General features: G+C 40.1%; 1 protein-coding gene across 2 annotated transcripts in view; it reads left to right on the top strand.

The window, feature by feature from the left end:
• cadps2 (Ca++-dependent secretion activator 2) overlaps window positions 1-17,673 on the top strand; it is a 533,161-nt gene that overhangs the window by 457,642 nt on the left and 57,846 nt on the right. For both annotated transcript variants that reach the window (XM_069903385.1, XM_069903386.1), the window contains 3 exons: window positions 3,672-3,743; window positions 6,533-6,616; window positions 7,870-7,902. In XM_069903385.1, the coding sequence (XP_069759486.1) occupies window positions 3,672-3,743; window positions 6,533-6,616; window positions 7,870-7,902 (189 nt within the window). The remainder of the gene's footprint in view (window positions 1-3,671; window positions 3,744-6,532; window positions 6,617-7,869; window positions 7,903-17,673) is intronic.

Below are 17,673 nucleotides of genomic sequence, written 5' to 3' on the forward strand. Positions count from 1 at the left end.
CATCCAGGCTATGCCTAACCCCACAGCACTCCCATTCCCCAATATTTTTCACCCAAGATTTATTCTACTTACATTTCCATCCACCCTCCCCCTACCAAAATATACTGCTCACATACACAAAACGCAATTTAAATATCCATTTAACCCGCCAACCTGGAGGAGACTGGAGCACCTGGAGGTGATCCACACAGTCAAAGGAAGAAAGACCAAGCTCCATTTATTCGGAACTGTCAGGATTGAAGCAAGGTTGCTAGAGCTATGAGGTGGCAATAACATAACATAACATAACATAACATAACAATTACAGCACGGAAACAGGCCATTAGGCCCTTCTAGTCCGCACCGAACCAAACAACCCTTTCTAGTCCCACCTCCATGCACAATGCCCATAACCCTCCATCTTCTTCTCATCCATATACCTGTCCAACCTTTTCTTAAATAATACAATTGACTCCGCCGCCACTATTTCTCCCGGAAGATCATTCCACACAGCTACCACTCTCTGAGTAAAGAAGTTCCCCCTCATGTTACCTCTAAACCTCTGCCCCTTAATTCTTAACTCATGTCCTCTTGTTTTAAACTTTCCTCCTCTTAACGGAAATAGTCTATCCACATCCATTCTGTCTATCCCTTTCATAATCTTAAATACTTCTATCAAATCCCCTCTCAACCTTCTACGCTCCAAAGAATAAAGAATAAAGACCCAATCTGTCCAATCTCTCCCCATAATCCAGTTGAAACTCCGAACTTTTAAAACAGTTGTTCAGAAGTAATTATGTAGTTGAGACACCAATTCATCAGATTTCTCAAAACTCTAATTCTCGTCGAGTTGCTTCCAGAGAAATATTTCTACATACAAATTAAGTGACACAACTTCCCCCTTTCTTGCATAGGGGCTACGAAGACCCAGGCGAGGATTTTAGATATAACCATCAAAATAGTTGGGATCCAGATGCAAGAATGATTTTGATTCTTTACCCAGATATGGGTCAGTCATAAGTGACCACAGCAAATCATTGTTTCCAACTGGCAAGGAGAACACAATAGCAATGTCGATCTCATGGAATGTCACTGGTTGATGATACTCAAGCTACTTTTTTGAAGTGTCTCAATCACACGGCTGCCTTAAACAATACTGTTTTCATTTCATTTTTCTTCCCCAAAAGCACGAGTCATTATGGCAAATGGCCTCCAGTCTTTCCGTTTAAACAGGTGTCTTTCTTAGCAAACATTCATTGTTTCAGGCTTTCAATGGAAAACAATAACACTGGGTTTCAAAATGTGTGCATCTTTCCCCCATTTCCAAATCCCCACAGTAACTCTCCAAAATATACAAAAAAAACATAAGCCTGTAACAGGGAGGAAGCTGTTTTAGTAACATTAGGTGTTCATCTTCAGGCCCGCTACCTCCTTGCGAGAAGAGGGCATGGCCAAAATTCCAGGTCTTCTGAATTTTAAAGAAACATGACAGGTATTCCCAGAAATCAGTCAAAATGTTACAGTTGGGGAATATTTTGGGAAAGTCTTTGAACTGCTTTGAAGGATCTGCCAACAGAGCTCAGACAAGCATGCTTGTTTGGGTTGTGGGTTTTCGTCACTCCCGACGCAATCAGTCACAGCACATAGAAATCTCTTTGCTAACTCTTTATTAGATAGCATCTACCTAGAAGAGACCTCTACTGCATGTCACACTTGAAGCAGTCTCATAGGATCTGTCCAACAAGAGGATGCACAAGATATTTGTACACTCAAGCAAGGTAGTTAGAAAAAAGGTTACATCAGCCCCAGACCCACCTGACCTCAAAGTAAAGCATTACATATGCAGGGCAAGTGCACACCCTCCCCTTCCCCCAAGCCTGTAGCCTTATAGACTATATGTCAAGGTTTAAAAACTTGCTGATAGAACAAAGGGTAATTTACAATTCTGACTCCACAAAAGCATCAAGACACCTTATCTTGTCTCCTTCAACATGAGTGTCTTTGCATTACTTTATTCTTACATTCCATTGTTCTTCAAACATGTTGTAGAAGGGGTGCTACCGATTAGTATGGAAATAGTTGAAGTAACCCTCAAAGATTATTCTTAGAGAAGGCGCATGTGCAGGTAAACATTTCTTCTACTAACCAATCCAAAATACAGTCTGTAATGCCATGTAAATTTAGTCAGAAAAGATTATTTCACTTGTGATCCTGAATCCTCTACAGTCAGCCTCAAAATAAGTAGTCCAGAGCTGCATTGTCAGAATTTGTATATTGTACAGGAAGAAACAGGTCAGAAACGGGAGGCCACAACTACAGGAGAGACATGATCGCCCATCCCGAACGGCAAGACACCTGAATGAACGAATAGGAAGAAGAAGAAGAATTGGGGTGTCCCTTTTATAGAAGGGAAAATTGGCAGTGTTTCAGACTAGGTTTGGCCATAAGGCAGCAGCATGTGCTTAAAAATAGTGGGGCACAGGTCTGTGCAGTTGGAATTTACCAAGCAACAAAAGCAGCAATATGGGTTTGTATTGTGCTCTGAGTGTAAAAGGAACATCTCTGAATGCTCAACAAGGCAGAAAAGTGGACACAGGACTTGAAAAGGAGGAATTAGTCAGGGAGAAATCAAAGGCACAAAGTAAATGAAAGGTTTTTATGAGGCTTTTGAAGGCAGGAGGGGAAGGGGGCAGAGGGACAGAAAGGTTTGGGGAGAACATTGCATAAAGCTACGTCAAGCTATTTGAATGATCAAATTTTGATTTGACAGCAAAGCGTTGAAAATACACAGTTGAGAGTTCATAAAGTGTACTATTTGCTCTTAAATGTTTTGGATCTCTTTACTGAAGTGAAGCTGAAGCTAAATGGCAGATTAAGTTTTCAGAACGCACTCCTGAAAATTATCTACAAGCTGAATATTGTTTAGTTTTGGCTGGTTAGAAATAATATTCGATGCAAATACACTGATAATGAAATGATGTTGCTGTTAGTATTAAAGAAAATGGAGATGTTTAGATTATGTATTAATTAAATTGATTTGAAGTCGAGCAGTTCACGAAGATACTAATTCTTGGGGAATGCTTTATTCAACTGTGCATCACCTGTCAATTTGTTTCTGTTTTGTTGGGAGTAAAAAAATAAGTTCATTTTAAGCTAACTTATTGTCAGTAAGAATTCTGTGAACCCAAGTGAACTGCTGTTTGCTATCTGAATGCATGGTCTCTTGTTCAACTAATATTCAGAGTCTCTTTTATTTCACAGAACAGCTTAAATGATTTATGAATGAGAGTTGTCAGACATAAAATGTTGCATTAATTGAATCTTCTCCTAGCCTTGCACTCACCCAACTAGATAGATCTTTAGAAAAAGCACATGGTTCTCCTAATTGCAGTGAAGCCAACAAAAAAGTATCCTTCACATTCCTTTGCCTGAATGAGGTCTCCAACTCTATTCACTCAAATAATAGACCTATTAGCCGCTTAACGCGACAGTGTACATGGGAAGGTTTCCAGGCACTGAATGTAAAATAGCATTGGGTGTGGAGATTGTGTTCAAGGTTTTCTATTTGAAGTCCCCCCCAATTACACTTTTTAATTGTGTTTGATGTGTTACAAGACATTGTTTTCACAGTCCTTCCTTTTTTCCTCTGTTAAGTTGTAAGTCTGGTTCTTCTCTTTTTCACATTACAACAGCAGTATCACTCAAAGATCGATGATTTGGTTGAAAAATCCTTCAAGGAAATGATTTCACTTCTAGTTTCAAAGGTAAGAAATGGCTTGAGGAACTTAACAATGTGCCTTGAGCATTGCGAAATGTTTCCTCACACCATACTACCCAATAAATATGAAGGGGGTGAGGGTTTCTGTTTGCAAGGCAATGTGAACCATCCAATGGTTTAAAATGTGGCATCTTTGAGCCTTTCAAGTATTCACATTTCTGCCTGGTACAGTCCATGCAAAGAGGTTTCTCTCTTTCTAAATTCCTAAACCAGGCAGAACTCATAAATTATACAAAATGCTGGGATTATTTACTGTGCATTCAAAAAAATGTTTCTCTTTCAATTGTAGTAACGCCACACCAGTTGTTCTTGGTCAAAGGAGCCCGTGCAATAATACGAAAGTATTTGCTTGGTAACTGAAAGGCCAGCTGTAATTTAAACTTAACCTCAATTTTTTTCTATAAGAAAACAATGAAACATTCCAACACCATCTTCCATTTTTATGAGCGGCCACGTGTCCCTTGAATTGTTTACAGAAAAAAATTGTATCAAATGATGTGAATCCTGTGGCAATTAATATTTTTATATTATAAACCAGATATGCCACTGTTTTCCAAACAGTTTAAACAAGTTTTGTTACAAACTGGTGCACATGGATTTTGTGAGTAGAATCGACCATATTAATAACTTCCAGTCTGTAGCTATCTCAGACTGCATGCATTTGGTAATAGGCTAAGTAGGAGACCCTTTCCAGTGAGTATTTTAATATTTGGGTTGTTAAAAGAACCAAAACTTACGTCAACGTTGCATAAGCATTAAAAGTATAATTTATTATTCTTCATTGCCTAGGGCAGTGGACACCAATTTACGAATGTGATAGTACATGGTTAGTACAGATCTATCATCAATGTACATAGTGTATATAGTTACTGTATCTAGACTGTGCTTACAGCGATTGGCTGAGAGCTAAGCCACACCTATTGTCTGGGCCTTGAAGGGTTGTGTCCCTAGCCAGGTCGGATCATTCCGGACTGGTCGGCCACCTGTGAAGAGCTCCTGTCTTTTGCTAATAAAAGCCTTGGTTTGGATCAACAAGTCTTTGGTTCTTTCGACGAGCTCTACAACGTAATCCCTTACTAACCACAGAGCGCCTATGGCATAGTATTATTTAAGGTGATTTGAGAGAGGCAAAAAAAAAGTTGAGAAGAAAAGGCCATTTAAGTGTGATAAAGAGGTTCTGGTGCAAACAGAACTTTTTCTCATTACTGCAAAAAACAGCCCACTGCACTACAACAGAAGTCAGCGTAAACTTGTACTTATTTAATGTACTTAAAATATGTCCTAAAGTGCTAAAGAGTGGTGGGTTATAAGGAGGACCTTACAAAAGTTGAGATGGGGGAAATCAGTGAAACAGGGAATTAGAGAGAATGAATCAAGTATTGACTTGGGATTCTACCGTCGATGGGAGGATGGCAATTTCTAAATGGTCAGAAATAGTTGACATTGTAGAGAAGAAAGTTATGAAAGAGCCGGGTTTGGGTGGGGTGGGGGGTGTATTACAGCCTAAAATGGAATAAGATGCAATATTTGGAATTAGTCAAAAAAGCAGGATTTGGTGGGAAGATCAGTTACAATTGAAGTGGAATAATCATGTCTGGAGAGAACAAATGGACCACCTTCACTTTAGGCTGAAAACTGAGGTAAGATAAGAGATGTATAATATAAAGTTGGAATTGGATGACGAATCATCAGAAAAATGGTTTGTTTTCAATGGAATGGTTAGGTTTAAAAAATAGGTAGGTTCCATTAAATATTAGCCCAAGTGAGCAAGACCACGAAATGCTTATGTGGTCAGTATTTGGTTCAAAGCTAAAGGTGATACCTTGAGTCTTCACACTGCTTTAATGAAGGCCATTCATTCTCCTCCGAGGTTGAATGAGCTTGGCACACTGATAGTGGAGGGCTCAGCAGAGCAAGGGAAGAACCAGGACTAGTTTGACCCGACATTCTGGAATCTTCCTTCACATCTTGATTTCTTAATTGGATTCTCAAGCAGTGGGTGTCTGATTGTGGGTAATAGCCATGCATTATTAGTCCACAAAAAATATCTGCAGAAATAGGCTGAATAAAAGGAAAATTCAGGAGAACATACTATCCAAACACTGAAGAAGAGAAACTTCAACATCAGGCTTGAGTGTACTAAGCCAGAAATTAGCACTTCCCTTATTCCAATACCTGAATAGAACATGTGCTGACTGTATGTGTATTTGATACACTTTTTCACAATAAAGCCATCATATCTCTGCTAACCATACAAGCATCCCATCACTTAGGCCTGTTTCCGCTCCGTAAATGGTTATATGGTTATATCCATGCAACCAATGCACTTTCATATGTCCATCAATTCGCCCAACTCTCCAGCCACCTGTCTACAATTAAAGACATCATTGAGCTGACGGAAGAAACAGCCACAGGGAGAACCCAGGGTCAATATGGAGCCTGGGCTAGTGAAGCCCTGTGGAACAGAAGTAAATGCTATACCGTAGGGAAAACACAAACTGTGTATTGATTCTGTGCAAATGGAAAGGACCATTTATCTCTGTTGAGAAATAATTAATCTCTTAACGTTAAGTTTTAATGTACAGGATCACATGGTCCTGTACATTATTTATTTATATCCTTATTTTTAGTTAACTGAAATTATCAATTTTTGCTGCAATGTTAATTCTCATCCATGTTTATGGCATACGTAGTGTTTGAATTTTCTGTGTTGGAACAATTTGTTTGTTATTGAACCATATTTCCTTTTCTCCCCTCTCCACCCCCAACCCCAAGTTTGTGTCTGTACTGGAGGGTGTATTGTCCAAATTGTCAAGATATGATGAAGGAACTTTATTTTCGTCATTCCTATCATTCACTGTAAGTAATCTGATGAAATGTTGCGTTTCTACTAACTGAATGTGGTCCTGAAAGAATATTTGGTTTCTTCATGCATATCCATGAGTCCTTGGGATTAAAGACTTTGGGTGGCACAGATGGTTGTTCAGCACCAATGACCTTGGGTACTGTGTGTATAGAGTTTGCGACAGTAAGGATTCCACCTCCCCACGGGTACTCTGCTTTATTCCCATATCCTGTCCAGTTTAGTTGGATAATTAGCCACAGGAAATTGCCCCAAGTGTGTTGGTGAGCGGGTGAACTTGTGGAGACAGGAATGTGAGGAGAAGAAAATCGGATTGCTGTAGGTTTGATGCAAATTGGTGCTAATGGTGGGCAGTGTGTCGAGGGGCTTGTTTCTCTGGTGTACGACTCTATGGCTGTATGATAGTTGCCATAATTTCCATCTTAAAAGTGCCAATTAATTGAAAGACTGGCATTTGGCCCATGTCCCCCATGAAGTGGTTAACCAGGGAATCATTAATCGATCCAATCTCGAGACCATCATGGCTCTTTTTTATTGACCCCCTGTACTGCACTCCCAATCAATGGGAAAGATCACACTAATTTAGATCATTACTTCTGAATTATAATTTGGAGTGAATGAGGTTCCTCTGCCAGAAGTCAGTTTTGGAAATGTACCTCCATCATTGATTCCCCACTCAGAATTTGAGCCTGCTTATTCTCTAGCAAACGCAGGGGAGGGCAGGGCAGCGAAATCTACCTTTAAATATTTTTATGAATGTGAGGGGGAAAAAAAGTTGGTTTATTGCCGAAACCTCGCCCACTCCGGAGCCTTCATTACTCTGCGCATTGCTTACCACCACGGGAGCTTCCAGCCAACTTGTGTCCTTAGGAGCAATATTAAATACACCATGGTGATAAGAGCTTTGTGAATATCCACCACTTGTAATGCAAGCAAGACTTGCCAGGTCTTTATACAAAAGAGGTTGTCACATTCGGACAGAATAATTTCTTGGCTAGCCATGAGCCTGGAATATTTGAAAGGAGATAATCGAGTTCACGTTTCTAGTGAGTTTGCCACAGATGCAATTTTGCAGCTGGCTAAAGGGAGCTCGAGGGCTACAAGATAAGCAGTTTGGCGGAGAAAAGTTCAAGGTGTCAGCTAGTTTTCACACGGTAACTGTGACCTTATTTATCACTCTGGTGTGTGAAAATGTTGCGTGTGTGAAAATGTTGCCTGTGGCCAATGTTTTGTTCTTTTCTGCCCAAAGGTGAAAGCTGCTGCGAAGTACGTTGAAGTACCTGTGAGTATCTGCTTCTACGTGCAATTTCAGTCTGAAAAGTGACTAAAAATATTAGCTCGACCTCTTACCCATATGTGGATCTCCATCGCCCAGATAAACCACCATGTTTTTGAATGCATAGCAGGCAGTTGATATGATTGATTGTTAGTTCTCTGTTAAGAAGGATTGTCCACATTTCCAATTCCATTCAGTCTCAGTTATTTCACTTTCAATCAAATCCAATGCCTTCAGACTGCTGCCTTTCGAGATCCTGTGAAATTTGAGTCTGCGCAGTTGGATTCTCGTTCGCAGAGGAAGAACTGTGGGGGCGCATCCCAACCATTGAATCCTGGCAGGCACATTCCATCGAATTCCAGTCCTAGCCCTGCTCTCTTTCAGAGTCCCATAAATCTTTAATTTTCAAGTATGTATGCAGCTCTCCTTTGAATGCTACTGTTGAATCTGTTGGCATTATTTTCTCCAGCCTGACCATTCCAGACCCTCACTGTGTAAAAGAGTTTTTGTTCATGACTTTTAGTTTCTTTGCCCTTCTATGACCCATGGTTCCTCACTCTTCCATTAATGGAAGCTGTTTCTCTCCAGATTCCCATTTGATTAAAAATAAACCTCCATCAAATCCCCCAGCAATCTCCTCTATTCTCAATGAGTAACACCAGTTTTCCTGTTCCTAGACACAACTAAAATCGTTTATTCCTGATATGATCTGAGTAAATCTCTCCTGCAAAACCCCTCTTAGGCCTTTACACATTTCCTCATGGGTGGCACAGAGTTTAACAATACTTCAGTTAAGGTCAAACTGGTGAATGCAAAGCCCCATGACGATACCGTAATCAAATGGCATGTGCAAAATAGTCCTGAATTAGCATAATATGTGAAGTAAAACAGTCTCCTCAGAAAGTTGGAAGTGATCTCATGCAAAAGAAAATGCTGGAATTGGACAGATGGAACTTCCTACCAAGCATGCACAAGGTAAAATTTGGGTGTGCTTGATTAATGCACTTTGGCCTTGAAAACTCTCCCCAGAATGTGAATGCAAAACTCAGCAGAGGAAAACAATACATTTTGTTCTGTTTCATTTGATTGTCTTAAAACATTTTCAGCTTTAGGAAGACTCACAGCTCCGTGAATCCAGGTTTGATTGTGAATCCGAATCAGAATTTATTGTCATGAGCACATCATGAAATACGTTGTTTTGCGGCAGCGTGCAACTATTGCTATAAATTACATTTCAAAACTAAGTAGATGTTGCAAGAAAATAGGATAAAGAGAGGCCATGTCTGTGGTTCATTGTCCCTTCAGCAATCTGATGGCAGAGGGGAAGAAACTGTCCTAGTGCTCATCCTCTGGGGCTCCTGTACCTTTTTCCTGCTGGTAGCAGCGTGAAGAGAGCATGGCCTCGGTGGTGGAGGTCTTTTGAGATTAGAGGCTGCTTTCTTAAGACGCAGCTTCTTGTAAATGTCCTCGATGGAAGGAAGACTGATGCCCAAGATGCCGCAGGCCAAGTTAACAACTCTGGAGTTTTTTCCTGCCCTGTTCATTGGCACCTCCATACCAGACAGTGATGCAACCAGATAGAATGCTCTCCACAGTGCGCCTATCGAAGTTTTTGAGAGTCGTTGATGACATACCAAATCTTCCTAAAATCCTCATGACTTCTTCGTGATTACATCGACATGGAGGTCCCAGGACAGATCCTCTGAGATTTTGGCACCAGGAATTTGAAGTTCTCGGCCCTCTCCACTGCTGACCCCTCAATGAGGATTGGTTCGTGTTCTCCTGATTTCCTCCTGAAGTCAGATCTTTGGTTTTGCTAATGTTGAGTGCAAGGTTGTTGGTGTGACAGCTCTCAATGAGGTGATTTATATCCCTTCTGTAAACTTCCTCGTTGTCCTCTTTGATATTCTGCTAGTGGCCATGTTGTCATCGGCAGATTTGTGGAATGTATTTAAATTATGCCACGCCATACAGTCATAGCTATAGAGTGAGCAGAGCAGTGGGCCAAGCACACATCCTTGGGGTGCACCTGTGTTAATTGTCAGTGAGGAGGAGATGTTGTTTCCAATTCGTACTGACTGTGGTCATCTGATGAGGAAATCATGGATCTAGTTGCAGAGGAGGGTGCAGAGGCCCACGTTTTGGAGCTTGTTGACCAACACTGGGGAATGTTGGAGGTTGAACTGTCGTCGATGAAGAGTAGTCAGATGTATGTGTTGCTGTTTGCCTTGGTGATCCAGAGCTGAGTGGAGAGCCAGTGATAATGCATCTGCTGTGGAGTAATTGTGATAATAGGCAAATTGCAATGGATTCAAACCTTTACTGAGTTAATTCTGGCCTTGACCAACCTCTCAAAGCATTTCATCACAGTTGATGTGAGTGCCACTGGATAATAGTCATTGAGGCAGCTCATTCTGCTCTTCATGGGCACCGGGATGATCGATACCCTTTTGAAGCAGGGTGAGAATATCTGACAGCAGCAATGAGAGAATGAAAATTTTCGTGAACACTCTTGCTAGTTGGTTGGTGCAGATTTTCAGGACCCTGCCAGGTACGCCCTATTGACTGATGTTCTGACATTTAGTGAGAAAGGCACTGACCATGTTTTGTTTGCATGATCCACTGTGACTTCCAGTTTTCTGTGCATGGTCCCATGTCATCCCACACCCCAGAGATATGCGTGTTGGTAGGTGAATTGATTGCTGTATTCACTCCTAGTGTGGTTATGTAATGGCGAAGTAGCTGGGAATTGATGGGCACGTGAGGGAGCATAGGTTACAAATACAACAGTGGGTCATGAGATTAATAGGATTACTTTGAAAGGTAGCAATGGCTCCACCAATCAAGGCACATGAAAGAAATGAAATATCACCCTTTCTTGTCACTGCATGAGCTAATCAAGGTCCAAGATAGTAAGCCTTCACAAAAAGTTGAATTGGTGAATGAATTATATTTTCACAGTGGGGGAGGAGATGGAACAGGTGGGGGTTTGGGGAGTTGGAGTAGAAGGGTAACATGGATATTATTATGCTCTCATTGTTATGTTGTTCATGGAAGCCTGAAACATTTACTGTATCTGAAGCACTCCTATAAACTAATTAATGTGTTTGATTATATTCCTTAGTTTATTATTCATCTCACATTTTGCAAGAAACAAGTATTTTTCAGTTAGTTGGTTCAAGAATAGGAGGCAAATGATATTTTACATTGCCCTAATGGAAAATTACAGTTCATTAATTTTAAGGAATGATAATAACTCCCTAAGTTTTCACATAGTTATGAATAAAGATAAGAGTAGACCTTGGGAGGAAAGTGGTGAATTGTGGAAAGGCAGTATTAGGCAGGAACTGAGGAGAGGAGGTTGTCCACATCTAACATGTAGGAGTTTTAATGGTCAGATGGTCACAATTCCGGACTAACATATTCCTGTGAGGAAGAAAGACAATGATGTCTCAGCATTCAGGAACCTTGGTTGAATGAGAGACGTTCAGTCAAAAAGAAAAAGGAAACATATGCAAAATGTTATATAAAAGGTTCAGGAGGCTGAAATTGGACAGGACCCAATGTAAAGGAAGCAGAAATAACAAACAGAGAATCAGGAGAGCTAGAAGGGAGCTTGAGGAGTCAGACAAAGTGAAAATCCCACGGCATTTTATTGCCTACAATAGAAACAAGAGGGTATCTTAGGAAAGCAGGATGACTCAAGGAAAAAGGGGAGAATTTATGTCTTCTTTGGTCAGACACTAAATGAGTACTTTGCATCTGTGTTCACAAAAGAAAAGGATGTGGATCAGGGAGAGGTAATGAACAGTTTCTGAATGGGTTAGGTCAAATTTGTCCATAATTCAAAAAATATGCAAGAATGGTAACTGTATCTTCACAATATTGCAATGAAAAGTCATGCAAGACTGATAAGAAAGAACCATTCCTAAAAATTTAGAGGAAATTAGTTCTACTATTAGTAGGAATGTATGTCAGACTTTCAAATTTAATGGTATGATGGGAGCTCGTTGGCATGTATATACGAGTCAGGCTGTATTTCTACGTCTTAACAGAGTATGATACATTGAGTGTCCAGAGAGCTGGATCAGCAAACGCTCTTCTGGATGATACCATGCCATCAGTTCTGCCTGTGACGCCCGGCTTCTGCGGGTAAAAGAATGAGAATACACAGCCTTTTTCTACTTGTTTTGTGCAATTTTCTAGTCTTATTGGCTGCCTTTACTGGTTTACCTTCTGTCCCAGGAATATGGTTCATTCTCACGAAATTAGGGTTTGAGAAAACAAATGTTCACATCATAATTAACCCAATGATGTGTTTCCAGAATTGTACACTGATCTGAGTTGGAACCATTGAGAATCTGTTCAAAGGTTGCTGTTGCAAGATGCAATATCATTCAACTAACACTGATTCTCTTCATTTTTCTCAATTCTGTTATCAAATCGATGGTCTCTTTGCTCCACCTTAGACTGCTGAGGTGAAGTTGTTTTAAACCATCTTGTTTTTACTGTTGCCCTATCATTCCTTAAAATTAATGAACAGGAGTTCTCCATCAGGGAAAAATAAAATATGATTTTCTTCCTATTCTTGAACCAACTGTTGCCAAAATGTTTAACCATTTAAGCTCAGATTACAGATAGTTTAGCTCCTTCCCCAGCTGGACGATCTATGTGCTGGTTCAAGAATCTCTCCTGGGTGTGCCTAACAAACTACCCCATCAAAGCCTCTGCATTAAGGAAGTCCCAGTCTACATAAAGGAAATTAAAATCACCTGCACCTTTCTATAAGGTGTCTGCATATCTGTCTCTCTGTCTCCCGCTGGCAATTGGGAGGCTATAGTCGCCCTGATCACCTCTTTGTTATTCCTGAGCTCTATCCATATTGGATCACTGGATGAGCCTTCCAGGATGATCTCACTGATGAATGGTGCAACTCCACAACCTCCCTTACATTCCTCTTCATCATATTGGAAACATCTAAACCCCGACCAGCTCTTCTCTCAATTAGGTTTATGGAATGGTAACATCTTCATAGCATCAATCCAAGCTCTGTTCATCTGCTTTACCTATAAAACAACATGTATTGAAATAGATACTCTTAAGCTCATCAGTCCTCATTCAGTATCTACCCAAAGGAAACAAAATGAGTAGTCCGACTCTCTCCCTAGATACCGTAAGACTAAGAAAGTAAATTCATAACAAGTGTAAAACTAAACCACACAGCTACAGAATTATCCCTTCGTTGGTGGCAGTTCAGATGATTTTAATACCCAAACAAAGGAACGCACGCAGCTCCTTTACAAAATTTAAACATCCCTGCAGGGAAAAAGTGGATCAAGGTTGAGTTCAAAACCACTACCACTTAAAAAGTTGGCTGATGCTTGGTCCTGACTTGTAACTGAATTTGTCCATGTGACAGCTTATCAATATTTGTGATAATTTACCCAACTGGATAAAACTGGGGAAGTAAAGATTTTTCATGCCTTGCAACCATATATTCAAATGGTACATATTTTCAGAACTATGAATTAATTGTAATGTAACAAACACAGAAAATATTTTTTTTAAAACAACTTGTATTCATAGAGTGTCTTTAATATAGTAAGATGATCCAAAATGATTCATAATAGTGTTATTACCCACCTTAAATATTAGGGTAGGTAAACAGTGGTGGAAGCACGGTGGGGTGGATTCTGCTTGACCTGGTCTGTGCCTCATGTTTTCCTCACCTTTTTTGGCTGCATTTACCTTTCCAGTCATTCAGCTTCCATTGTTCAGAGGCCATGCTGCCACAGCTGCCCCATAAGGTGATCCTCCGACTAGTGTATGGCCGCATCCAAGCCCATCCCTCTTCCCTTATGTCCGTTCTTGCTTTTGAAGGCCTTTTCCAATATACAAATCTTTGTTGATGATCAGAGACATAGAAACAGTTGAAATATATTTAAATATTACCATCATTTTTTTTAACTTTAAAACACACTTATCATATAAATTAATTGAAAATGTTAATTAAAATAAGGAAGGAAATTATCCAAATCACATGAATAGGACTAGATTAGATTGTCTTCATACACTTCTAAGACAGTTTCTCAGGATGCACTCTGGTTTTGCGAGCTCTGAGACTAGTATAGAATGACAGACACTTCCACAGATCAGGCAAGTGGTTGGCACATTGAGCAGCTGGGTAGTTTGAGAGATTATCAAGGCCTCAAGATTCTCCATATCAATTCTCCTTCTCCATTTCAGGCAGAAAAGGGCAGAGATTCCCAAGACTCTGCTTGATGTTGCAATTCCCCAAGGAAGCTTTCTTCACAACCTTGAATCTTTTTCTCTATCTACCTACTAATCTCCCACCATGAGAGAATATGGAATAGATTATCTGTATTGGTCATTAGTGTTTGGCACACAACTGGAGTGAATTTCCCTGCATAGCTCATTGGTTGCACCTCAAGCCTCAATATTGGTGCATTTAGCCTGGGAGAAATGATCCTTTAGGGGATTCAGCATTTGTTATTTTCCCAGTATCTGAGACACCTGGTGCAGATAGTCCAGGTCTTGGATGATTTGGAGGGATCAATGGTAGACTTACCATGAGTTTTTGTACCAGATTTCAGGTCCTGATTTTCAAACCCTCTTTCCTGCAATCAACCAAAGGCTATGCTGGCACATGAAAGGCGGGGGGGTGGGGGGGGGGGGGGTGAATTTTGATCATCAATTGCCTAAGCACTAAAAGCAAAACCTATTATTGTCTCATCGTGAACCTTTGCTATCGGAGAGCAGTGTGGTGCAGTAGGGAAGGATCTCTCCTTGCAGATGTTGAGTCTTAGCAACACCATCTCATATTTTTCAGTGAAACCATTGATGAAATGTCAGTTGTGTTAGATAAGACAGCAATGCCTAAAAGAAAAGGAGCCAAACACAAGATGCCCCAGCAATTTTCTGCACATTCCAGACTTCTGCACTGCAGTGCCCAGGCACAGTGGTCCAGAATGCACTGACAAAGGCCTGACTGTAGTTAGTGGATTCCCCTGGAGATGAGGCTCATTGCTGCAATTATCATTTAAAGAAGGTAATTATTTCACTTGGAAAAAGTAGGAATGCTAGACTTGCTGATACGTTAAATGTGAGGATCTAATAATCAAGCATTTTGTCATGTGTATGATATTTTCTTAACTGTGCAAGCAAAACAGCTTATCTTTCAACTTCTGATGAGTGCCCTCATTACCCACTTTTGCTTACGCCTAACTACCTGACTCTTATCATCTCTTTTCAAGTAGGTGATAAGCCAACTGCCAAAGGCCATTGGATGAGATTGGCTCCAGAGGGCAAAACAACCAACTCAATCAGAGACTCATTTAAGAACTCTTACTTTACACCTTATTTATTATTGAACATTTATTTTCCAAACTGCTCAGTTTAGTTCCATTTCTTTCTTTATTTACTTTTTTTGTCTTTTTTTTTATATGCATACCGTTTCTTGAGCACAGCTTTTTTCACCTCAAATAAGTAGAAATTCTGTTTGCCCTACAGAAAAAAGGATCTCAGGGTTGTATGCGACATCATGTATGTACTCTGACAATAAATCTGAACTTTGAGCTTTGGTTTGTCACTCACAATGAATCATAATGAAACTTTGATCAGTATTCCTAATATCTTGTCAATAAATTTCTGCTCCCTTCCCCCAACTCATTTGCTTACCTTATTTGTTTCTTTGCATGTGAACTACAAGCCTGAACTGGTATTTGGAGCCTAATAATTTGGTGTTACATTTCCACTGCAGTTTTCCCTTTGAAGAAACTGAGATTTCATTCCCTAAGTCACTTTGATTGAGGTTGCATTTATCTTTTGTTTTAATATTGCATGCAGTTAAACTGAAAGGCTAAAGCTTTCAATCATTCCTTTTTCATCGCTGCCGATTTAAACCATTTTGGAACATCTTTACACCTTGTCAGTGTCAAGGGCCTCTGAGTCTGATAGAGCAATGGCTAAAGGTTTCTAATTGCATGAACAATGTACCCCATTTCCAAACTCAGCACGAATTTTTACACTTCCTCACTCATCCCTTTTATGAGATTACCAATTTAGTGCTCATTCGTGTCAGGCTGTAAGAATTTTGTATGGAGAACTTCACACCCTACAATGAAGCAGGCAGTTTCAAAAAGCTATGTAATTTTTGATTCCAGAAGCCAGGAAAGAAATGGGAAAACCAGCCCATCCATTGGGTAAGATTGTTGGCAACAATGGAATCATTGAAATTGCTGCCCAGTCACCTCCCAATCAACCCAAACTTTTCAGCTGGAGCTTTCCATTCAGCCTCATTTTCCTGCCTTTTCTGACTGTTTGTTTATACTGTTTATTTTAGAAAGGTGATTGCATTCCACTTCAAGTAAAATTATAGTATCTGCCAGAAGAAGGCACATTCTTCTAAACTTTTAGTATATCTTCCAACTTCCACCATCATTCAATGTGACAATCCCAAGTTTAAGCCTTGGTAAAACTATCATTTTTCCATCAGGTCATGGTCTGAAATCCCACTCAAAGTTTTAAGCACATACTCTTGGCCAGCCATTCTCATGACCCTCCTTCTCCCCCCCACCCCCCACCCCGGGGGCCATAGCACATTTAAGTAAAGACCTTGTTTTCTTTTCACCTCATGGAACAAAAATTTTAATGTCTTTTATATGGTCAGTAGGAGAGAAGTATGGAAGAAACCAACTCAACAACCGCTTCACAGGGAAGGAGGCCCATGAATTTTGGGCAGAGTCCTGGGTGGGGAGGAGAGGGGGTAGTGAGGGTTGGGTCTACTCTATGCTAATGCTCCAGTAAAAATGCAGATGTATTAGATATGCTATCCTTTGTGAGGATATTCAACTTTTCCAGCCACTGGTAAACTTAAAGGGCTAGAGGAAAGTGTTATATAGGTGCCTGCTCCCCATAGGGTGAGGTTGGTTGTGAGCTCTGTCCAAAAGGACCAAGCTAATGACTTAGTTTGGTGGTCTGCCGTAGCAAACTGATACCGAGATTTGATGAACGTACAGGCCAGCCTGAAATCCCACATACATTAAGTACCAGAAAGCTTTTTTTTAGATTTTCGTGAGCTTGCCAGTCAAGTTAACAATTGTTCTTCAAACTTATAGCTCCTGAACTACTACAGTAAAACCCCTGGCATCTATGGGGATTGGTAGATGTCAGATTAAGTGAATTTCCCGTTTGCTTGAGTGCGAGTTGCATGGAGTGGTGAACTAACAGCGAGGTGCACCAGTTTTAAACCTGTAATTTTTTTACTGATTTATTTTCCGTGGTTTTTTTTTGGCGGTGGCTTGAATTCCAGATATCGGGTTTTACTGTAGCTCATGTGCCACTTTTTTTCAAATTGTATGTATATATTGAGGAGTCTTTCATCTGTCAACTTTCTAGATATAGTTCAGCTTTTTTTTTGGAAATGATAGCTCATTTGTTAGGTTGAAATGTGCAAAGGTAAATTTTACAACACTTTCACCCGTAGATAAATGGCTAAATTTCAAGAGAACACGAGTATCAAACCTCCAGAGCTAGCAATAAACCAGAAATAGGCAGTAAATAATTACCTTCATTTTAAAACATCAAATTATGATGTGGAGGAGTGAAATTTAGAACAGGGTGATCAAGTAAGAAAGGTGTGTTTTATATTCCATCCCATTTCCTAGAAAATAAAACCTTGACAATGCTTAATCTCACAGTGTACTTTGACTGCAGTGAAAGGTTAATCCATTAGTTCTCAAGCTAAATCTGTTGCTG

This window comes from Narcine bancroftii, chromosome 11 (assembly GCF_036971445.1).
Source record: "Narcine bancroftii isolate sNarBan1 chromosome 11, sNarBan1.hap1, whole genome shotgun sequence".
Lineage (NCBI taxonomy): Eukaryota > Metazoa > Chordata > Chondrichthyes > Torpediniformes > Narcinidae > Narcine > Narcine bancroftii.